Source organism: Cyrtonyx montezumae, unplaced genomic scaffold (assembly GCF_038088225.1).
Source record: "Cyrtonyx montezumae isolate F1298 unplaced genomic scaffold, pur_monq_1.0 scaffold_3, whole genome shotgun sequence".
In the NCBI taxonomy this organism is placed as follows: Eukaryota; Metazoa; Chordata; class Aves; order Galliformes; family Odontophoridae; genus Cyrtonyx; species Cyrtonyx montezumae.
In genome coordinates, this window is record NW_027072034.1 from 40,670,099 (window position 1) to 40,695,760 (window position 25,662).

Consider the following 25,662-nt stretch of genomic DNA (forward strand, 5'->3'; position numbering starts at 1 on the left):
TAGGTTTTGCTGAATTAGGAGGGCAACATCTTGAAAAAGTGACTTTACAATGGAGAAAGGTTTCACTCTTAACAATTTTGCTCTTGAAAATTGAATGGTCTTTTGATCAATTATATTTCTTAGTATTTTTATAAAATCAAAGCCATGCCTTGGAGGCCAGGCACTGGCTCACAATGCCTTCAGAAGGACTGTCTCTCACATGATTCCTACAGTAGATTTTGGTATATAATTCTATATTTTTCAATACATTCATGGTTTTTCAGAATACCCATCTGAATAGATAACAAGTATGTGCTGGTACAAAAGTTCTACTGAGTATCTTATGAAAACCAAGCCTCCAGGTAGATCTACAGATCCTTATCTATACAGAGTAAACCTACAAAATAAACTGATTTTGGAAACAAACTGAATATCATTCCTGTTGGGAACAAGGAAATAGGTTTTTTTTCTAATATATCCACACATCTTTAATGATACCATTTATCAAAATCATCAGACGTTTCTGTGATTGAAAACCTGAAAGTCAAAATACTGAAGTTCATTTTTTCCTGAATACATCCTGAAAATAACTCATTGAGAAGTAGAGTAAGTAAGGCCTTGGAGATCTAGACCCTGCCTGTGGCTATCTTGTGACTTAGAGAGAGCCTCAAAAGGGTTATCTGTGCATCAGTCTCTCAGTTTACAACGTGATCTAACTCTTCTCTGATCTGAAGAGGAACTTCACGGAATCTTGGGTCTCTTAACCATTTTACAAAGAACTGACCTGTGCCACAGTTTGCCAGTTAGTAGCGTCATCCTCACTAGGGTGGATTCCTTGATTCCACCTCCTCTGAACAACGTAAATCACAGGCTCAATGGAAATATTGAATTTTGAAGACCACTTCACCTCCAGGTCTCCAGACTGGAGTTCGATGAACTTTAACTCTTTCCGGGGTTTCAGTGGAACACCTGTGATAGGAACATAAAGATGAAAATATTTGAATAATTTACACAATTAAATATTTGAATAATTTACACAATCAGAAAAAAAATCTTGAGGTTAAACTGTATAAAAATAACAATAAAAGGAAGCTGATCAGTCAGCCAGAAGTCAAGAAAAAAAAAGAAAAGAATTGGTAGGCTGAGACAACCGGGAATTTCTGAAGTCTTCTTTACTGACAACAGTAAAATTTAAAAGAGAAAAAAGTCTTCAAAATTATTTCTTTATCTTATTTAAAAAACTAGAGGTAGTTTTATCTCATTTAAGAACTAAAGGTAGTAAGGATCTGAGAGCTGTGAGTTAAAACTGACCTCAGTTCCCAAATAGTTTCCAAATATGTTTTGACAACATGGAAAAAGATACTTGGATCTCAAGCTGAATCACCTATACTGCCACACAGATTTTCACCTAATTTGTCTTTGGACACTTCTCATCATAGAATTTTCACAGCATTACTTAGAAATCTTTTTTTTTTTTCCTACTGCTTCTCTTCCCTTAACATTACTAAACTTTCCCTCACTTAGTCTTCATTGCTGCATTTTAAACTTAATGCTTGTTCAATGTGTTCATGGATCAAGGACAACAGATTGCATCTTTCTTCTACAGAAGAGTCTTCTGAGCACTAGAGAAATATTGTCATGTCTTTCATTGTTTTCTTCTTTAGTCTAATAAATGTGGTGTACTCCAAGGAAAAGCTTCTTTTTCACTGATTATTCTTGTAGTTCTATTGAAACTCTTCTATTGGACCACAGCTCATCTCCAAAGCCATGCCTAGAACTAGATGCAGTCCCCAACCAAGCTTATAACAATGAAGACTAGAATAGCATAATTATTATCAATCTTTTACATTCATCTGTATTTTCCTGAGCAGCAATCAACCATAGTGCATGATGTGTCTGTCACTCTTCACTTTTCTCTGAATAACTAGGAAAGATAAACTGCAAGATTTCTTGGAATAGATCTGTTTATCTGTTACATATGGTCCAGTTGTTACATTTCAATTGTCCAAGATGTCTTTATAAAATTTAAAAGTAATTTCTCATTACATGATATTATTGAAGGACAGTAATTTCTGTTGTGTTTCTACTATAGGTAGCACTGCCTCTTTAAATCTATTTGCAGTACCTTAAAGGAAAATATACCTCATCAAATTTGGCATCTTTTGATTAAATCAACATATCAAGCATGAGATACATTTCCCTAGATAGATATTAGAAACTCATATTTTTAATTGTGCATCATTTTGTCACTTTGGAATATGCTACCCACAAGAATTCAGGGCTGAAATATAAATCTTCTTATTAAATTATTGTATGCATTTTATCTATTTCACCATTCCATTGGGGGCCAATAAAACACCAGCTGTATACATTGGTTCAGTAAATTTTAATATGAATGTTTCTACTCAGTCTGTCATAGATGTCTGGAATAGTGAATCCTAGATGAACAAACTACTTTTATATTTCAAGAAGTCTTCCCCTAAATGGGATTCAATAATTAGCACCAAGTCATTATAAATAGATACTGTAGCCCTTGAAGAAATCTAAAATCAACCTAAGGAAAATCCAGTATATAAATCCAGTACCACCACAGTTAAAACTATGCGTATCATTCATTAGTCAGTCACCTTAGCCTAATATAACAAACATCATAGATCCTGTCAGTTCCAATTTCTACATTTTAAAATCCTTCTTTAATTACAACGTACAATAAACCTACAATTTCATGTTAAGAAAATTCCATCTGCTCTGTATTAGAGGCAGTTGGATTTGCTTGATTGCAAGTAACTTAGCCTCTCTGCTGTTACGTAATTGTGTGCAGATGGATGTCAGCAGCACAAGCTAGAGCATCACACCAGTGCATTTTGAAACTTTTGCAGAGCAGCACCATCAATTTCATATCCAGATGTGTAGATCCAATTATTCTTCAGTGTGCTATTTATTATGTAAATGGATAACCCTTTCATCATGCTGGGACAAATTAGTCCTTCAAAGTTCGTGGTGTTTGAAGAATTTAAATCACTGATTGCTGTATGTGTAGCAGCAAAGCCCACAATAAAAATAAATAAGTAAAAAAAGCATACAAGCATCTCTGTGCTACAAAAAAATATTTGCATACTGTTCTATCATAAGAATCTGTACTTTAGATGTTGATTTTCCAGGAATTCAAATAGCTTTTATCGAACGGTTTCAGACAGTAAAAGCTAAACTCTTGGCATTGATACAATTCTAAACAAAGTCGTTCAAAGATGCAAAGATGAACACCTCTAAAGCTGTGCACATTTTTTCAAACTAAGTTATTTTTCATTAACCATGAAGAAAAACTTTTAAGCTATGGATGACTCCATCGTTCTGGCTCCAACTATCCTATTATGACACTGCCATACCATTTTAGCTTTGAAACATCACAGTCTTCTCTTTGTAAATCACTTTGCTCAGATTTGCAGTTTGCTCTGCTGTTAGTATTGCTCCCTAACACATTTTAGACAAAATTAATTAAGCTGGATTAGGCAGTATGAATCCTAAAACTTAGATCAAAAAGTTGATCAAGCATTGGACAACACTTTTTCTTCCTTATTGTTCTGTGGTTTTATATTATCTTATTTCTAAGCAGAGATATTACCCTCATTTCTATCCAAGTCCACCTTAGATATTTAGATAAAAATATGTCCATATAGGAAAAAAAAAAAAAAGGCAATGGAAAAAGTAGAAAAACATTCAGAAATCCTATACTAATTGAGACAACATAAAGGAGTTGGAAGGGGCAGATAACAGAAGAGTAAGAAAAAACATTTTATGTCTCCAGAAAGTAAAAAAAAAAAATTGAAGACTGTCTAACTGAGCAGTAGTATTCCTAACAGAGATGAAAAAAATGCAGTGATACAGATGAAAACAACTAATTAAAAAATTGGGAAAACAAGTACAGTTAACCTAAAACATTTTCAGTATTTCTTTGGTGTATGTATACTTACAAGGATAGATATCTAGGATTTGGCTTTTACTCTCAGTACAAGAGGGAGCATCCAGTTATATCAGGAATTTTGTATCTGTAGCTTTCATTTCTAGAACTTATCGACATTGAAACTCTAGCAACTTATGCAGACTCTTAGATTCAATCTGAGTTCATTTCCTAGCTATGAGTGCTGTCAAAATTGTAAGAATAAGTACTGAACGTGTTCACTAGATCTAAGTCATGCTTGCAGAGTTTGCTCTTCAGTGACAGTAAGGTCATTTACCCCTGGAGGAAACGAATGGCAAGCCTGCTCAGCTTCTATTTGTTCTTTGTTGCAGGGAGACAGGTTGAAGAGGCTAATTAGCTGCATTTATCAGCTGAGAAGGCAGTACTGTTTTGGGTTTACACTTCCACTGCAAAAATATATATTCTTACAAGAAAGCACCTCCTGCAGATAGGTGGTAAGAAGCTAGAGAAGGTAAGTTCTGCTGCTACATAATTAGGTCAAGCAAAAGCAGACTTCGCAGCGTGCAGTTATACAATGTATTATATCTTGTGTCCCCTCCAAAACAAACAAACAAATAAACAACAACAACAACAACAACAAAAAAACATGTCATCTTGTTTCACTTGTTTGCTTGCTGCTAGTTCGTTTTCACCTTCTTCAACTGTCACATTTACTGGAATGCCCTGCAGCATGTTGTTTTCAGATTGTAGGGTGGACTCTGATCATGTAAACCATTAATAACACATGCAATACAAATGCTGAGTTTACTGCTCTGCTCAATAGTCTCAAGTAAATGACAGAAATAAATAGTTCATTAAATAATTTTCATTTTAAAAGGTGATGTGGATGTTAATTTATTAATTCCTTATAGTTTGACAGGGCTGCACTGATGTCCCTTAGAAGCAAGAGAATTTGCCTTCTATATTGGAAACCTGGATCACAGTATTGCCTGCTGGTCAAAATACTTCAAGTAGTGTTTGCATTAGTTTCATTAATCAAACACCACGGCTTCTAAATCAAATTTTCTCCACTTATGCAAGTAAATAAGACAGTGTTTCATGATGGCCAATGTTGTACATTCAAACTCAGGATACAGAAGTCAAAGTATATTATTTCTGACATACATTCATCACCAGGGACATTTAAAAATGTGCATTAACATTTCAGTTAAAAGAATGAACTTAAAAACAAGTCACCATCTCCTTCACGTATTTGACTTCCAACATCAAAACAGACCTGATAGTTATTGTAATCAAACATACACAAAATCATGATAGCCTGTTCTATTTCAAATACTGTTAGCAGGTTTTTATGCCAGGAAAGGGCAACAATCCTGACCTCACCCAAACATTCATCCTGTGTTTTTAATGTTGCAAACAACTGGAGATCAGCATGTGGAAATAAAACTGGATTCAGACCTAAGCCTGAAACTTAGTTCAGAGTTCTGATGATTGTTCTCTCCATGGAGAGGCCAAGCTTTCAGCAGCATAACTGATTAGTATTTATTTTTTATCACTAAAGAAGAATGGATGTCTAACAAAAAGTTCCAGCTCCGTTTAGCAAGAAAATGTCTTTCACAAATGGTCATTGCTTTTCATTAGAAGCATATTTTAAAAGTATTTAATACATAAAGCTTTTTTAAAATAAACATAACAAATTAAAATCTGGAGGTTGTCTAAGCACAAATGTTTCCTAAATGTGTATGCTCTTGCTGATGGATGGCAAGGACAGAATCTGAGGACTCAAGACAAATAAAAACTTGTTGAATAATTCATGGTGTCTTAAATTTAAATAATGCAGTAATATGTATGTGGGCATTATCTAGGTCATTAAGTATACCAGCTCCAAATACATTGCGTTGATTTGTTCTTTGGCTTTGTTACCACACAATTCCTTTTCAGTAGTACTATCTTCTTGGCTCATAATCATAAATGTCATTTGTGATTAATAGGACTTGAACTGTTTATCGTTAAATATTTTCCTGCTGCATTCTCTCTCATCTGCAACAAATTAAGTGAGATTTCACCTAAACTGGCAAGTTTGTTCTGCACAATAGCCATATGTTTACATTCCGTAGATATCCAGATATGGCCTTCGTATTGGCAGAAAAAAAATCAGAAACTGGAACAACATTTTTCTTTGACTTGTCTTTCTATATTTTCTGCATCCAGTAACATCTCCACAGGAACTTCCCTCTATGTCTTCTTCTCCATACAAATTCCTGTGAAATGAAAGAGCTGATTCTCTAGGAGACTTTACTATGGCCTGAAGTTATTAGCCCAAAGTACATATTAATAATAATTTCTACCTTTGTACAGATTCTTGGGAACTTGGCATGTGTGACCACATCCGTTGGAACAGCATTTCTTTACTCCAGAACATTCACTATCAGCTTCACAGCTTTCAACACAGGCAGCTGCAAAACCACTGGCTTTTTCAGGTGCTGGGCAGTCCCCTTGCTTCACTGACAGGATGTATTTAAGGAATTCACAGCTAGTTAGGCATTCATAGTTCTTCTTGGGAAAAAGAGGCTAAAAGAAAAACAAAGGAATTATAGAAAGGTTTTCAATGGGAAGAAAAAAGATGAAGAAATGTTGTATATTTCCCAAGACCTCCAAAGATAATTTCAGATTTTCATCTTTTAAAAGACCATCCCTGAAGATTTGTATGTTCAAGTCCCTTCTAAAAAGGCATTCCAAGTGCACAAACATATATTCCCTCAAGTATGATCTCCATCTTTAATGGAATAAAGCTGTTTACATTTGCCAGATTCTCTTATTTCCCTCACATTGCCTAGCTACAAACTACAAACTAGCTCAATAATGGATTTTAAAACATTTCAAAACAAAGGGGAAGTTATGGTCAGATAGTCTTTCTTTTTTTTTTTTTTTTTTTTTTTTGACTGCTTCACATTTCTCCCTTCTTATTTCATGAGACTCTATCCACAATATCTGATGTAATGCCATTCTAGGAAAATAAGTGAAATCTTGATTCCTTATCCTGTTTAAACTGAGTTAGTTAAGAGAAGGAATTATTTTCTTGGTAACGTATTAGTGCTATTCATGCAAATGGAATAAAATTTCAGACAAAAAATCAGCAGAAAATACAAATTAAAATAGAATCATAGAATCACAGAATCTGCTTAGTGTTAGAAGGGACCTTCGAAGGTCATCTAGTTCAACTCCCCTGCAACAAACAGGGAATAGGGATTAAATACATTAATTAAAGTTTAAATAAATGCTATCTCTTGGGGAAATCATCTTCTAGCTATAGGAGACACTGTTTCAAAGTATATACATAAAATCATACAATCATAGAATTGCTCAGGTAGGGAAAGACCTTCAAGATCATCAAGTCCAACCAGAACCAAACCATACTACTCTAAATAAGAATCCACCGCATATGCACTACTCAGACATTTGACAGCGTGTGGTTTTTTTTCCAGCTTTATCAAAAACAGCATCTAGAACCCCACGGAGAACACTGTGTACAACACAGGGATTTCATCTCCTCTTTTACCTGGTACTTTCTTCAGTTTGGTGCATAACCAGTTACGGGAATTCCTTCAAAGAGATCAGTGAAACTGTAGGTAGTTCAACTGCATAACTGGGGTATCCAAGTTTACAGCCTACTCTCCATAAACCCATTCATGTAATTTCTGCAACTTCATTGCTATCTTCCATATTCAAAGGTTTTACTTTTTTATTTACAGTTTATGGCAGAATGAGAAAGACTGTTAACTATAAGGAGACCCATGTGGGGCCTCGCTGAGTATGTGTCAGTTTATCCTCCAGAATCCAAGAATTTGACACTAAGTTACCTCTCACATCTTGTCTTATAGAGTAGTACAAAATTTTTGGATCAAACTCTTCAGGATATATTTAAGTTACATGGTATAACTTTTGTAATGACTGCCAAAATGAGCAATCCCCTTTTCTCTCCTATGGACCCCAATGTTCCATGGACATGTACTCTTGCTGTTCACCCTATTGACCATATCTGATTCCACAGTGACTTAAGAAACCAGCAGGAAATTAAACTTTTGGAAAACAAAGGAGACAGGCAAAATGTTTCTTTTTCTTCTTCATGTGAAGGTTACTTTAATAGTAGCATACATTACCTAGATAAAGACTTACATACAACACAAGACCTTGAGAAATACAAAGATGAAGTTTTTCTACAAAGTACAGAAATATTACTTAATTATTAGTCAAATTTTCAATTTCTCAAATGAAAACAGTCTGCCTTAATACATTCAGATAATGTCTAAGAAGCATACATGAGCTTGAAAGAAAGAAAGGAAAATGTTCTGTGTGTGTGTCAAGCAAATTTCAAATTCTAAAACATCACAAATTTGCAGCTACTTAATTAAAAACTTTACAGCTCCCTGAGGCATAATACATCCTCAAGACTTCTCTTCCTCACCCTATTTCACAGCTCATTTTTCAGTTAGCTGCTAAATGTGCTGCTCTTCATTACTGGCCTTTGAAGTTCTAAATTTAGTTTCAACCACAAAACACTAATCAAAGAGGGATGCTCACTGTTTTTAACTACAATGGAACAGTGTTCTACAAATGTTTTTCTTTTAAACCAAATTTATACATTTTTACATCCATATCTGGAAACAGACAGCCTGAGTGAGAAGTGATATATAAGGATGACATAAATTACACACACTAAAACTGCTTTATTACACTACTCTAGAGTTTTGTTATATAAGGAAGCAGCAACTGATTCCAGTTAAGAACATTTACAGGGATTGATTTTCATGAAAAATGTTTACTTGTTCTTCTAATGTAGCTAAATAGATTAGTAATTTTTAAAACACTATTTATATGTAGTTATTTGGATCTAAAATTTACTTTTTTAGTTGATGACAGCTTTTCCTAACAAAGATAATTAAAACTGTTTAAAAACACAGGCTGTTCTACCAGCAAAACAGCATTCATAGTGATGAAGAAGACAAAACAATTAGTTCAGTGTATCAGTTAAGATCACTTCTGCTTCTTATAAGAAAAGATGAAAATCTCAATAAACACACATTTTAATTGATTTGAATAAATATGTATCTTTATAATAAAGTACCTTTTACTGACATGGTGTTTTTCCTTTGTAGTAAAAGCCAATTAAAGATGCTTCAAAACAAATCCAACTATTTCCCATTTTGTACTATTTTAATTTGCCAGTGCTTGTATATTCACAAGGTTATTTTGAAATATTACACAGAAACAGTTTTCCAAAGACTTGTTCCTGAATAATTATGCTTTTTGATGCTTTTCTTCTGAATCCAGTTTCTCCTAGAGAGACATTCTTTTTAAAATCAAACTGATTTTCACAAATGAAATGCCATCTTTTTTTTTCCTAGCAATCTTACACAAAGATTTTCACGGTTGTGACATTTTTATATTTTAAAATAAAATTATTTTTCTTACAAATGTCCAAAAAAAGGGAGAAGATATGTGGGAGAAATAAACAAGGGATTTAACAGCACCTTTTCAGACACATTATGTGTGTGATCGATCACTACTTCAAACTTCAAGACTATTTACTCAGGACCCTTTTTTTTACTCAGATGAAGTACAGCTATATCTTTACATGTTTATCCATTAAAATGAAAGAAAATGCTACAAAAAAACCCACCATTTTTGTTAGCTGCCTCCTTAAAGCTTACACCTCTTATAATATAATCGAAAGAGGCAGCTGGAAGAAAGTGAGAAAGAGTGCCTTTGGGCTGACATACCTCACAGAAGCTTTGGCAATGGTTTTTCTTCAAGTCCCAGGATTCTTTGCAGGGCTCCAGGCACTAGGAAGAGTCAAGAGGGGAAAATGTCAACAAGAGAAAGAAATAAACATCTACAAATGACCCCAGTTTGTTCTCTGATTGTCTGTGTGGCCCATAGGAAGTTAATAACAGGCTTTAAAAATTCACATCTCCTGAGGATAAGATTGTGTCATTGAGTCATGGTGTCAGAGTAAGGGCATGCCAAACTATGTTTAGATTATAAGAGATATTTTCAGTACTTCTCACAGTACAAGACAATTGCCATACTTATTTATATGCCATCCTATTTTCTGCCTTACTGAGTCTAGGTCCTAATAGCATTTAACATTATGTCACTGGATCACAGAGCAATGTCGAGAGTACTACTCTAAGCTACAGAAACTTCAATCGTCTCCTTACTGATCAGCCTAAAGATTAGATGGGAACATTGTCTTCCCATGGAGAAACAATTTCATCAAGCTATGGAATAAATTCAGTAGAGATTTAGCCAATATTCCTGTACAAATAGACAATGTTCACTGGTCTGTCAGCAAAATCACTGAATTTCAAGTACCACATTATCATTTCATCACCTTCAGTCTCTACTACAATGGATACACAGAGTTCAGATTCAAACTTTGAAAATGAGAGTCAAACTTCACAACCTAAAATAAAGAAAAACATACTACAGAGCATTTACTGCAGCTGAAACATAAACTTACATTTGTAGGAAAATGATCTTGGAAATAACCAGCATTGTCGGGAGTTAGTGACACTTACTCTTTCCCATAATACTGAAAAGATAGTTATTGCACCAAAAGGAAAGGCCTATGACATGCTATTCTTAGAATCTGACATGTGTTCATATTATTTGTTCCTCTTACAAAGAGTATTAAGTTGAAAGTATTTGCATTTATTTTCGCCAAAAACAAGTACAAATACATGGACACTGTATCTCAAAACAGCTATTCCCCTGTATCATTAATGTACTAAAAAAGTTGTTTTTTTAAAAGGTAAACATTTTTCTTTTTAGCAACAAAGTCTGAAAATATAAAACCATTTTTCATAAAGATTATATAGTTTAGGAATGCAAAATATGATTTCTTTCTCCTCCATGTACAGGTAGAGGACAAGTGGTGTCCATCATGGGACCAATGTTCTTCAATATCATTATCAATAACATAGATGGTGGAATTGAGTGTACCAATAGTAAGGGATAACTTGTTATAGACAATACCAAGCTGAGTGGTGCAGATGATGCAAAGAAGGAAGAGATGTTATTTAAACGCACCTGGACAAGCTTGAGAAGAGGGCCCATGTGAACCTAATAAGGTAAAATAGAGTCTTGGGTCAGGGCAACCCCAATATGTGTACAGACTGGAAGAAGAATTCCTTGAGAGCAGCCCTGCAGAAAAGGACTTGGGTGTTGTGGTGAAAACGTGGACATGAGCCAACAGTGTGTTCTTGCAACCCATAAGGATATCTGGAAAAGGAAAATGGTTTTAAACTGAAGGATGGAAGATTTAGATTAGAAGTCAAGGGATAGTTTTACTCCAAGAGAGTGCTGAGGTGATGGAACAGGTTGCCCAGAGAGCTTGTAGATGCCTCATCCCTAGTTGTGTCCAAGGATAGGTTGAATGGGCTACCTGATTGTCATGATTTTGTGGTTTATTATCAGTATTCCACATCATAACATCATGCAGTGTACTGGGATTTAAGAGTTAATGCTGCAGCTCTGGTCCTGGAAGAGAAGAATGAACCACAATTCCCAGAAGGCTTTGTTTTTTCATGTCCATATTCTGGGGAGAGGGAAAAATAAAACTGACTGGAAGTCATGAGTCCATCTTTCTTTGCTCCCTGGCAGAACAGAGTAAGAACTTCAGTTTTCAGAAAAGATTCTCATTTATTTGATTTATTAGCTTCAATCCCAATTAATTTGCATTTTCACTATTACAATGACTAAACTAAGTTTGTTTTCCTCCTCAGATCTTTGCCACTGTTCTTTTCCCTTTTGTTCCCTCTCCCTCTCTCCCTCCTTTTTGGGCTGGTGGGCCTGTGGGTCTGCTGTCCCCCTGTCATGGACGCTGATCTAGTACTTGATCTAGTAGCTGGCATTCTGCTTGCAGAAGGGGATGTTGGAACTTGATGATTCTTGAGGTCCCTTCCAACCCAAGCCATTTTGTTATTCTAGTCTAGGATTCTATTATAGTCACAAGGGAGACTGACATTTTACATGGTTTGATAGTGACAGGAAAAGGGGGAATGGTTTTAAAGTAAAAGAAGGGAGATTTAGAGTAGATATTAGGGTGGAGTTTTTCACTAATGGGGTGGTGAGTCATTGGACAGGTTGCCCAGACAAGTTGTGGATGCCCCATTCCTAGAGGCTAGGTTGGATGAGTACCTGGGCAACTAGATCTAGTGTTTGGAAACTCTGCCCACAGCATCAGGGTTGGATCTTTAGGATCCCTTCTGACCCAAGACCTTCCATAATTCTGTAAATACATGTATTGATATTTTAGACCAACTTTTAGCTCTTCAAAATTTACAATGTACTGCATACAAAGCAATTAAAAGGATACATTATAAAATGTCACTGAAGTCATTAACTTTAATTAATTCCAGAGTGTTGTATGTCTTGTGGCAGAGTTACTATACATTTGAGCCCTATTCCATCATCATTACAATTTTACAGCTCTTCTAATTGTTTGACGGATTTAACTCCAATTTACAGAGATGTAAATGGTGTAAAAATAGAATAGGCAACATTTTGATCACGCTAGGAGGAGTCTGTCAGTAATTCCCAGGGTTTGTCGTGATTTCCATATCCTTGTCTTTTCCCAACTTCTGCTTCACAGCTACGCAGCTACACTGACTGTGTCCAAATCAGTATATCCACAATCTCACCACAAGCTTGAGATGACCAGGACCAAGTTCATGTAGACTGCATTGTTGGAACATTCTCCTTGCAGGCTGTAGAGTAAAACACTTAGCATTCCTGGAAGGGAATATCAAAATGCTGTACACTTCATGGGGGCTGTTCTGTTTCCACAAGGATGTCTTCACTTGAAATGTTAGTAGGCTTCAGTATTCAGCATTTTGACTGACTGCTGCATTGTTCAATAAACAGTCAGGACTACCCAGGATATTCAGCTGGAACCCAGCACCTCTTGCTGTTGTGAAAGGCATAACTGATGTGCACCTCAGCTCAAACACTCCAAAGGAAAGTTGTACTAAATGAGCAAGGCCTGAGTGGTATCCTGCCATCTGACTGTGTTATGGTTTTATGATTTTTTGTTATATTATTGATATTCCACATCATGACATCATGTGGTGTATTGGGAGTTAAAGAGTTAATGCTCCAGTTCCGTGGATCGTCGATAGTTCTGGGTGTACCGTGGTCACGGGACTCTCTCTTCCCTTCAGGACCGAGCTCAGCAGTGGGTGTTTGTTGCAGCCGTCCGCCTTCAACGTTAGCGTAAGGCCTTCGGTTTATCAGACACTCTCTTGCTCATTTTATTTGATTCATTAGCCTCAATTCCAATTATATTGTATTATATTGTGTTATTTTGCTTTCTGATATCTTATTTAGTAAATTAGCTTTCCTCCTCAGATCGTTGCTGCTGTTTTGTTCCTAGGCCCATCTCTCTTCTCATTTTTCACTTTCCCCCTTCCCCGGGGTGTGGGCCCGTGGGTCCCCTGCCTCAATTGTCATGGTACCGGGTCAAACTGTCCCGCAAACCGTTGACAGACTGCTTTCAGAATATACGGATAATGCAGCTAAACATTATGTTTTGTTTATTATGGAGGCCTCCATCATAAGATTAGTAAGTGCTGATTATAGTATACTTCTAATTACATATAAACCAAAAATCTTCCATATTTGCTTCATACCCCTGTTGCATGAAGTCCCCTCAGAGCATTGGACTTAGCCTAACATCACAAACTGATCCATACACCAATTGCCCAACTTCAGTGGAGCTGAATCATTCTGTAAGTTGGAGAAAAACTGCTAGCAGACAGCAATGTTGTCAGCAACCCTGCACTATAATAGTTTGAGACAAAGAGGAGAACAAGATAGAAAAGAACAGTTGAAAGGGATCTACAAAATCACAAAGTCCAATTGCCCAATCACTTCAAAAATAAATATCACTCTTTTTATTACTATTTGAATCAAAAATCAAATTAGATTATCAAATTCCTGCACTGCAACACTTGACATGAGTGTGTCATAGTACTTCTGTATTAAAAGGATATTCCGTAATTCTGTAAGTTATCTCCATAAAGAAATAATTTAGTAGAATTGGAAAATATTATTACCCATAATAGCCAGTAAGAATCACAACTCTTCAACAGTTTGCAACGTAACTTAAGTATCATGGGATGAGACCAAAGAAGTGTGCCTGTATACCTTAGGAATATACATAATTTTCTGTAAAATCACTTTTTAAAAGTTTACTTATACATTTGTTTCATAACTTCCTTTGGAAATTAATTTCCTCATAAATCTAAGGTAGGTGTTTTCCTTCTATGGACACAAGGCGCTGTACTTCAGTTTTGCAAATTGAAATGAAGAAAGAAGTCTTTCATTATGAAACTAGAGTTAAGACATATAATTTTATAGATTCTTGTTCCTTTTGTTTTGCTGCATTTTATTTTTATCTCCAGCTTAAGTCTTTGATCAGTGTCAGAATACACAGGTGTGGCCCTGTTTCATTAATGAATATTGCAGAATGAAAAAGTTGGGTAAATAGGTATGCAGCAAGAATTTCAGGCACTTGCAGTGAGAATTCCTGCAGAGATAGGTAGGTGAATACAGAATCATCGTGCAAAAAACCCTTTTCTAATTTCCAATCTGGATCATTCTCAGTGGTCTCCAAAAGCCATGCTTTATGATTTGATTGATTCTGAGAATCGATACAAGTAATTCTCCATGATTCTCCATGAGTGGTTCATGGTATCAGTATATCAAACTAATCTTCATGAGCACCCTTCCTGGTCATCAGTGTCTGCTGATAGGCACTAGGTTCTCAGGCTCTTGTACATCCTATCAGATCAGGCCCCCTGTACATGTCTATCTTTTTTTAAAATAACCTGTTAAAAGCAGAGATGCTAATTTTTCAGTCAGTTCCTCAGACCAAAAAAAAAATCCATAAATACTAAGAGGAGTGTTCAATTTTAGAATAAGTAGCTGTCATATTAGCTCATATGTTGATACATACTGACCAAGAAGCCTCAGAATATTTTTTGAGATCCATTTCACGCTGAATCTGTCTCTTGCCTCTTTGTCTCTTTGCTTCCCCACCTCTATTATTAGACTGAAACACTGGAGAAGTAGTCATCAGCTTCCTAGAAATTTAGTGTGACATTTTAGCTCCTAAAATTCAGTTACATTTAAAACAGACAGGAAGAGGCTTAAGTATCTAAAACTTTGAGAGCCTAAGAGGAACAACTGTGAAAGCTATTCTTTTGTGCAAAATATCAGCTTTACACGACTACCTGGAGTTACTCTCTGTTAAAGAGGTTCTCATGAGAATTACACTAGTAATATATTTTCCTTGTAACTGAATTACAAATGAGTTAAATGACAGAGAAAGGTTCCCAGTCTGCGTTGCACATTTTCCACTACCATAGGTCACTGAGCATCATGATTTGGTGAAAAGGAGTGATTTTGTATTCAGGATCAAGTCTTAATTAAATTAGTTACAGTTAGGGTCATTCAATGATATTATTAAGTACACTGGGAACCCAGCTGATATGGTCTGAAAGTACTGCTAATCGAAGAGCTGGTTTTCAATGAAAACCAGGTTTCATGCTGACCTCATACAGAATTATTTAGCATTGAAGTACTAAGGGTTAAGTTGTCAGAACACAGCATATTATGTTGAGTGCTAATATCAAGAAGTAAGAGGCAAGCCAATCAGGAGTGATCTCATTCAAGAAGAAAGATATGTACTTCCTGTCGTATTTTTTAGATCTATTATGAAAAGACTAGCAAAAGCAGTAGAAAGATCCAAAGCACATCATAAAATATGCATCTGAGAGTTATTTTTAATAATTCTTATCTAATAAGATGAAGTATACAGCCTCCAGGAGAAATACTGAACTTAGGACACATCAACTGCTTTAGCTAATCAATTTATTTAATTACTTTAACAAAACAATAGTAAAGTACCTATCTTCCTAAAATATGGTAAATATAAACCTACAAGGTAAGAATCTATCATCTTGAAATGAAGCCTCAAAAGATACGAACAACACTCACTCACTTATTCATCTCAGAATGGCATTAAAACTGAAATATTTTTTAATTACATTTCTAAACACCATCAAACAATTTTAATTCCAAGAAATGTGCTGTAAATAAATGTAAATTATCTCTGTATATGGCATTACTGCAGTCACAGAAGAATCACTAAAATCTCTAGTTCAGTAGAAAATATGGAGGATATCAAAACCACTATTTTAAGTGTTAGTCATTTCAGTAACTAAATTCCTACCAATATTCTAAGCCTTATGACTTAGGATCAGAATCAGCATTTGCTGGAATAGACAGAGAAAAGGTCTAGTTGTAGCATATCACTTAAGTCTGCTTGGGTTTTTGCATATACCGAGGATCATTGCAAGATTTGTGTCTATGGTAGAGATCCAGATTCAAAAATTTGGGGGAAAATGCATTTTGGATTACATTAATCACTGAAAACTCATAACTTTAAATCTCCACATGCTCCAATATCCCAAACTAGAGCAACAGAAAGACCAAGACCCTTGCCAAGAACATCACAACCTACTTTTTGGAAGTACATGTAGACTTTGCTATAAGTTCCATGAATTTAACAAAACTGATAGCTACCAGAAAAGTTTGACATGTACTGAAGGTGAGAATCACTGAACGTGCTGAAAACAAAAGAACAGCTTTGACATAAAATATTTGGAAAATGAATTGATATTTTGGAAAAAAAATAAAGGTTTCATATTATTGTACGTTAGCTGAAAAGCAGCAGTTTAAACTCTAATCTTTTAAGAGTGAAAATAACTTTTAACACTGACAGCTTGATACTTATCTGTATGATTTAGTTGTCTAGTATGTTAAACTGTCAGAAAAATTGCTTGCTTGAAAGGACAGATGAACAATCCTAGGACATTTTTCATATTTCTACTCTTATACCAAATCATCAAAATCATGGCTATTTAGGTCAACAAAAAAATTGACTCCAAAACATTACTTTATTCCTGACCAACTCTTTTCAAAGTTTTCAAACCTAGCAAAATTAGCAGTTTTACTTCTTTGGCTGAACATTCATATTTCAGGCTTCAGTACTAAGGTGCAGTTTATCAAGAAACCGAGCTGTTGTGTTTGTATGTCTCAGATAGGTCATGTCAACTCTTTCTACTTTTAAAGTTCCTTCAAGATTGTACCTATAACATAGAGAGTAAGCCACGTAGCAGAAACTATTCTCATGCCCTTAGACTCAAGATCACTGTTCGTCTCTATGCCCTTAGTCTCAAAATCAACACCACCACCCCCCCCTCCCTTCCTTGAAGAACGTATCTATAAAAATACCCAGAATAAGTATGGCTAAAAGTACAGCTCAGCAAAATCCACTAACTTTTCGCTTACAGTGATGAAAATGGTGGATAGGCCATCATAATTTGTTTCCAGCAGTAGCTACAGAGAATGGATGATGAGTTACTCCAAAAGGTCCATCTTGTGTTCCAATATATCTTTTCATTTCCTAGTGCCTGACTATTTGCTTTAGTGATTACACAGTGCTTTCAAAATAAAAGTGATTATAAATATTTTGACATTTTAGACAAGCACAGAATTTTCATTGAGAAAACATGATTATTTTAATCCCATACAGACAAGGGAAAACCTCTTCAAGCTGGCACTTTCCCCTTCCAATCTGTTAGAAAACAGCTTCAGATAACCACACACAGTCTTGCTATAAACACCATCTTGCCATGGAACTTGGAGTGCCTGTCAGACCAGCATGACTCTCTCCAAGCACATTCGAGTTTTTTTAGTTGCTGTTTTATAAATGAGTTAAACTAGTGAACTCCTCAGATAACAGATGACTCTCCTTATACATCACTCTGCAATTTCACACATGTATTTCTGAATGAAAATGCCACAACTAAATGTTCTTTTTGCTTTATCTACCACAGTATTACGATTTTATAGACCACCTAACACTCTTAGAATAAGATAAAAAAAAGGGCTGGGAGGGGGGCTCTTTGTCTAAGCTGTTACTTTGTTTCTCTTCTCTGGCTTTCTACTTCCCTCCCAGCACTATCATCACCATCAGAAACGACATATTCTGCATTACTAAATAGAAAGAGCCGTAGGGCTTTTCACTTCTAATTTCACGCCATAATAAAATGCAGTGGTTGTTTCACTGGGGGACCTGAAAAGCCTGTCTTTGTGAGGCTTGTTTGATGGTCAGGTTAAGTATCACATTCTGGCAGCAGGCATCTGTGCCTGCCACTTCATGCAGATAGAGCAAAGGGAAAGGAAAAGGAACAGAAAAAGAAAAGGAGGTTGTCTTGGGAAAAAAATAAATAAATAAAAGTCATCCCCTACTCTGAAGCAAGCAATTTACATTACACAGCTATTGCTTAGTCTAAGCATTTTTAAATATATATGTTTTCCCCAAGTTGATGGATAAATCTAATGACAGAAAGTCTGGAAAGTTTTCAGTGTATTCTGTTACACTTGTTGCTTTAATAGGAAAAAAAATATATATGTAGACCTGAAGTAGACTATTGATAAAAATTTCTGTAGATAAGAAAGAAAAAAAATCTAAAGAAAATACATTTGAATTTTTATTTATTTTAGAATAAATGCAGAATTAAAAAAAAAAAGACATCAAAGGTAGTAAGCAATAATAAGCAAACAGTATAGTACTTCTAAAAATAACAGGATCTCATGTTATAGAAATATAGCTTCATTTTGTAGAAAATAGCAATTAAAATTCAGTTAATTCTATGTAGAACTGGAATTTTAAAAATGCAAGACATAACAGTAAACTCTGTGAAGACTTCTACACTTATCTTGGCTATTTCCAAATATATTCTCAATACATAAAGAATGTTTTTCCATCCTATGTTTAGATTCCCTTTTGTAACCATTGAATCTTTTTTGTAAAAACAGATAATGTAATTCCTTTTCTCAATAATTTCTCCATGCATCTTAGCACTGAAAAAAGATCACAATACTATCAGTTTATATGACAATTCATAGAAAAAACTGCTATATAATACTTAAAAAGCTAGACAGTTTCACATATTATTTGCTACAAAAAAAGAGAGAGCGAGAGAAAAAAAAAAAGAAGATTGCAATTTAAATAATAAAGTGCTGAATACCTTAGGAAAATTCATAATGAGTGAGCTAAAATTGCTATCTCACTTAAAAGGGATTTCTTTCAACAGTAATTAAATAAATGACTTCCTTCCTATTGCTTTTCATATTAGCAAGAAAGACAACACTTCTATTTCATGGTTAGTCTTCTAAATGTTAAGTTTTTGGGGTTTATGACTATGTTGTGAACAGAACTGAATCTATATCCATGATGCCATCAGTAGATGGGAAATTGTGCGCTGGGACTAGCAATCCTTTGGATTTAAATGAGCTGAAGCAGAGACCTTAGGTGAAAAAGCAATTACATTCTTAGCCAAGTACACTTCCCCATTCAGCTCACTCAGTAGCCTCATAAAAACTAGCTGACTAGGGCAGGGCTGTGTGCAATAGGGAAGGAGTGAGGAGTGTGTAAACACCTCTTTAATTGATAGCCTGTACTTACAACAGCTTATGCATGTCATAAAACTGCAGTGCAAGAAACAAATACTGTCTCATTTTCCCAGCAAGGCTGAGTAATAAAGATTAACATTATAGTATTGAGAGGTAAGTAGGACAAACTAGCAGAAGAATTAATAAATAGTTTGTAACACGCCATCAGAGAATGTAATAAGCTGTCCTCAGTCTTGTGCTGGAAAAGTTGAGCTGGATACATTTTCCCTGGCAGTATGTTTGGGCTAGACCTCTGGACATTTCCAGTCCTAGGACTGAAGGGAATATGATTCTCCTGACCAGACTATCAGGAACATCTTCTGGTTTCAGTTCATTTCTGAACTTCAAACGTGATGTCCCATTCAAACATTGGTGTCCCCCAAGGGTCAGTATTGGGGCCCATCTTGTTTAATATCTTTATTGATGACCTAGACGAGGGGATTGAGTGTACCCTCAGTAAGTTTGCAGATGACACAAAGTTGGGAGGATGTCAATCTGCCTGAGGGTAGGAAGGCCCTACAGAGGGATCTGGATAGGCTGAATAGTTGGGCTGAGGTCAATGGGATGAGGTTCAATAAGGCACTTGGCCCCACAATAACCCCATGCAATGCTATAGGCTTGGGGCAGAATGGCTTGAAGAATGTAGAGAGGAAAAGGACCTGGGGGTGTTGGTTGATGCTCGGCTCAACATGAGCCGGCAGTGTGCCCAGGTGGCCAAGAAGGCCAACAGCATCCTGGCCTGTATTAGAAATAGTGTAGCCAGCAGGAGCAGGGAGGTGATCATCCCCCTGTACTCAGCTCTGGTACGGCCGCACCTCGAGTACTGTGTTCAGTTTTGGGCCCCCCACTACAAGAAGGACATTGAGGCCCTGGAGCGTGTCCAGAGAAGGGCAACAAAACTGGTGAGGGGTCTGGAGCACAAGTCTTATGAGGAGAGGCTGAGGGAGCTGGGATTGTTTAGTCTGGAGAAGAGGAGGCTCAGAGGAGACCTTATTGCACTCTACCACTTCCTGAAGGGGGGTTGTGGTGAGGAGGGGGTGGGCCTCTTCTCCCTGATAAATAACGACAGGACAAGAGGGAATGGCCACAAGTTGCGCCGGGGAAGATTTAGATTAGACCTGAGGAAACATTTTTTCTCTGAAAGAGTGGTCAGGCACTGGAATGGCCTGCCTAGGGAGGTGGTTGAGGCACCATCCCTAGCGCTGTTCAAGAAGCGTTTAGATGAGGTGCTAAAGGATTTGATTTAGTAGTTGGGTAGAGATAGTGATAGGAGGATGGTTGGACTAGATGATCTTGTAGGTCCTTTCCAACCTAATGTACCTATGAACCTATGAAACAGGTATCATACCGTTACTTTACAGTGTAAATATAGAATGTTACATGGGCAAACACAACTCTTCTTAAATATTAAAATTAGTTGGCAGATATTATTCCTAGAAGAACTTTACGGCTGTGATTGAATACATAGCTTTACTTTTTTAACTTCAGCTTGAAAGCTGGGTATTCTGATTAATCATCCACTGATTTATATCATTACTAAGACACAGATCCTTCCAGACATGGACCACTATACATAAATGAAAAGACTAGTAGCCGTATACTTCTAGTCATCTGAAACGAACCTGTCAAATTTAGCAGATGCTGAGATAATTAAATGTAATACAGCTGCAATAAAGTCAATGCTGTAGAAGAGCAAGAAAATGCAAAGTAGAAATTTGGGGTATGTAATGCTTCATCTAGTTCTCTGCCATTCATCTTAATGGGACTCATGAGCAAGCTCAGAGGAATCAAACAGAGTAAGATTTCGGGAATGTTGGTATTAAGCCCACAGAGAACAACTGCCTGAAAATCACTCATTGAATAACTCTTCCTATACTAACAGACAAAAAGGATAGCTTGCCTTTTTATGTAAATATATTCAAGAAAACATGCTAGTTAATACAGCCAAGCCAAAAGGTCTAAAATGAATATTGTAATTCCAGATTTAATGAGTATAGGCTGCAGATGCCCAGAACATTTCAGGAACTAACTACAGAACCAATAAAATAGCTGCAAAGAACTGCTCTGAAGCCTTACAAAAGACAGTTCTACCTCCTGTCCCAACATCTGCCGTTCTCCTGAATCATTTATCCTAGACCAGCCACCTTACAATTCACTATGAAAGCTGAAGTGGGTAGTCAGCTAAAAGGAGAATGCTTTTACTGGCCATACACAGAGAGAGTGACCACAGGCTAAAGTCAGAAGGGAGTGATTATCTTTTCTATCAAACTGGCTAGGTGGATGGGGGGAGGGCGGTGGATGTAGTCTACCTTGATTTCAGCAAGGTATTTGATCCTGTCCCCCATGACATCCTTATAACAAAGCTAAGGAAGTATGGGATAGATGAGTGGACAGTGAAGTGGGTTGAGAACTGGCTGACTGGCAGAGTGCAGAGGGTTGTTGGTGGTGGTGCCGAGTCTGGTTGGAGGCCTGTAACCAGCATTGTCCCCCAAGGGTCTGTGCTGGGTCCAATGACCTTGATGAGGGGATAGTAGTCACCCTCAGCAAGTTTGCTGATGATACAAAGTTGGGAGGATTGGCTGACACGCCTGAAGGCTGGACAGACTGGAGAGCTGGGCAGTAAGAAACAGGATGACATTTAACAAAAGCAAGTGTAGAGTCTTGCACCTAGGGAGGAATAATTGCATGCACCAGTACAGGCTGGGGGATGACCTGCTGGAGAGGAGCTCTGTAGAGAGGGACCTGGATGTCCTGGTGGACAACAGGTTGACCATGAGCCAGCAGTGTGCCCTCGTGGCCAAGAGGGCCAATGGCATTGTGGGATGTATTAAAAAGAGCGTGGCCAGCAGGTCAAGGGAGGTGATCCGCCTCCTCTACTCTGTTCTGGTGAAGCCTCATCTGGAGTACTGTGTCCAGTTCTGGGCTCCCCAGTATGAAAAAGACAGGGATATCTTGGAGGGCCACAAAGATGGTGAAGGGCCTGGAGGATCTCCCCTATGAAGAAAGGCTAAGTGAACTGGGTCTGTTTAGCCTTGAGAAAAGAAGACTGAGAGGGGACCTGATCCAGGTTTATAAATATCTGAGGCGTGGGGGACAAAGTGGTGAGGCCAGACTCTTTTCAGCAGTGTATGGAGACAGGACAAGGGGAAATGGACAGAAGCTGCAGCACAGGAGGTTCCGCACGAATGTGTGCAAGAACTTCTTTACGGTGAGGGTGACGGAGCACTGGCACAGCTGCACAGGGGGGTTGTGGAGTCTCCTTCTCTGGAGATATTCAAGATCCACCTGGACGCCTACCTGTGCGACCTGGTGTAGAGAACCTGCTTTGGCAGGGGGGTTGGACTTGATCTCTTGAGGTCCCTTCCAACCCCTATGATTCTATGATTCTTTGAAAGCTAAGTAGGAACTTGTGCCAGCTTTAAGTGTCATGAATCTCCCATTAGGAAGAGGAGTGTTTGTATTCGCCATAATTGTTACCTCTTTCTCTCCCTTGTCCTACAATTTCTCTCAGAGTTACACTGAAAATGTAGTATATCCTGTGGTTTTGCAACAGAAAAAGAACAATTCTATATTTTATAATTCACAAAAAAGCCATTATTCTATGCAATTAATTAGGCAGTTTTCTCTACTTCCATGGGATCTAGGCCCAATTGCCTAAATCTCACATTATGAAATAATTTCAAATTCAAGAAAACATGTCTGTTTTAGTTTGTGATCCCATCAAGGTTTCTCTTTGCTATGAGTGACAATTAACAAAAAGCATGGAACCAACCTGTCTTTGTTAAAAGATAAATAAACTTTTTGAGGTCTAGCCCCTACAGCAATACCAGATATCCAAATCTATAGAGACAGGAAGCTATGCAAGCATTATCTTCAGAGCTCAAAGAAGCATAAAACACTTATTTCAGGAGTTATATAATTCTGTGGCAAAAAAAAAAAATGCTTTGAATATACCAGGGCAAAGGTAATCATTTCCCCAGACAGAAAATTATCTAAGGCTTAACTTTGTTGTCCATTCACAGGTACCTATATTCAATATAAGATGGCAACTGGTCTCAAGCTGTCTCTCCTGAAAGGCAAATGTCATTTTTTTAGGCATCTTTTACAACTGTCAGTCTCTAGAGTCCTGACTCCAGGATTCTATAGAAGCTGAAATGCAACTAGGTACTCTTGTGTAAAGAAACAATATAGCCCTTGTCCTAAACCCTGGTTTAGACAGCTAAACTACACATGACACAGGGTACTAACTTCCTATTAGCTGATGACAATCTAGTCAGTACAGTGAACAGCACATGGAGGACCATTAAGTGGAGCTATGATTTCCTAAAGGGTGAGATAAAAAGCTCTCTAGGCATTTTTGATTGTACTAACTGGATCCTACAGACAACACTGAGAGCATGAATAATCCCTCAACATACAAATTGCAAAGAATCCAACGTTCACGTTTCAATCTCAAGTTAGATTCCACCACTGGTCAAAGTACTTTTAAGTTTTATTAGTATGCTTGGATTATCACACTGAGAAACTATTTCTTACCCAAGAACTGCAGTATTCTGCAATACTCTTGGAAATACAGGATACTTCTTTAGCAAGTATTTCACAGAATCACCAAATTGCTTGAACTGGAAGGAACTTTTGAAGGGACATTTAAAGTCCAACTCCCTTGCATTGAACAGGGACACATACAGCTAGATCAAGTTGCTCAGAGCTCCTTTCAAGTCTGACCATGAATGTCTCCAGGTATGTGGCATCAACCACATCTCTGGGCAATCTGTTTCAGTGCCTCGCCGCCATTATTGTAAAAAACTTCTTCCTGATATCCAGTCTAAATCTCCTCTCTTTTAGTTTGAAACCATTTCCCCTTGTCCTAACACAACAGATGCCGCTAAGAAGTCTGTTCCCGTCTTTCTTATAAATCACCTTTAGATACTGAAAGGCTGCTATCAGATCTCCCCACTGCCTTCTCTTCTCCAGGTTGAACAGCCCCAGCTCTCACACTGACTCCACATCTGGACGCAGTACTCTAGGTGAGGTCTCACCATCAAGGAGTAGAGGAGCAGGATCACCTCCCTTATCCTGCTGGCCACAATTTTTTTGATGCAGCCCAGGATACTGTTCTTTCTCGGCTGCAAGGGCACACTGCTGGCTCATGTCCATCTTATCATTTAACTGAACTCACAACTTTTCGGCAGGGCTGTGCTTTATCCTTTCAACCCCCAGCTTGTATTGGTAGTGGGTGTTGCAATGACCCAGACAGTTCTAATCCTGTGGCTGTATATTATTTACTTCTTAAATATTTGAACACTTAGTCATAAAAACAGAGAGAAAAGTACTCATGAAGAGACTTCTAAACAAGATATAGATTTAAGATATAACGCAGTTTGTTTCATTGCCAGTTACATTTGTTACATGATTTCACTCATTTTAACTCTCTCAAATCAGTATGAATTTATATAACCTTTGATCACTGTAACATTTCATATATGTTTAGCTCTATGTATGAAACCACCAACGCAATAATTCTGCTTATTCAAATAAACTGCCGGAGTCATTTTGTATTTTCCAGAGTATTTCTTTGGGCAAGAGTCTTGAGATAAATATTTAAGGACCTTATGGTAACCATCCTATATTTGTCTGAACAAATGCAACAACTGATGCTACAGAATGAAAATAATTTTCTTTTCTCTAATGTCTACAAGACAGTTAGATAAAACTTTTCTGCCACCATGTAAAATTTCTGTTACCAGTGGCAAAACTGCTACTATACAAAAACTGTTCTAAAGAATTGTTACAAATAGACATGCAGTTTTACTATAAATGCCAGGAGTTACAAATCAAATCATGAAAAATACAAAGCAATGCAAATTTTCTCAATACTGGTTTGTTCGTTTTTTAATCTCCAAAAGAATGAGAACTATTTCAGGATTTTGACAATTAAAAATGCCTTAATGGCACATGATTGTGAAGAAATAATATCCCTCTCCTGCCTTTTACAGTTTCCTAAAGGAATGGCTGCAAAACTGCATGCATACATGCATCTGACAAATGCTTTCTTCATCTATACTCAAATCTGTTTACACATCCATAGAAAAACTATTTGTTTTACAGTTTAACTTCAGTGATCATAGAGCCAATTTTGTGCCTAAATTAAAGTATAAAATGTTCATTAAAATCTA

General features: G+C 36.9%; 1 protein-coding gene across 1 annotated transcript in view; it reads right to left on the reverse strand.

Moving 5' to 3' along the window:
• ANOS1 (anosmin 1) overlaps positions 1-25,662 on the reverse strand; it is a 127,107-nt gene that overhangs the window by 45,272 nt on the left and 56,173 nt on the right. The window contains exons 3-5 of the mRNA XM_065741374.1: positions 9,679-9,741; positions 6,247-6,469; positions 764-948 (exon numbers count right to left, since the gene is read on the reverse strand). Of these exons, the coding sequence (XP_065597446.1) occupies positions 764-948; positions 6,247-6,469; positions 9,679-9,741 (471 nt within the window). The remainder of the gene's footprint in view (positions 1-763; positions 949-6,246; positions 6,470-9,678; positions 9,742-25,662) is intronic.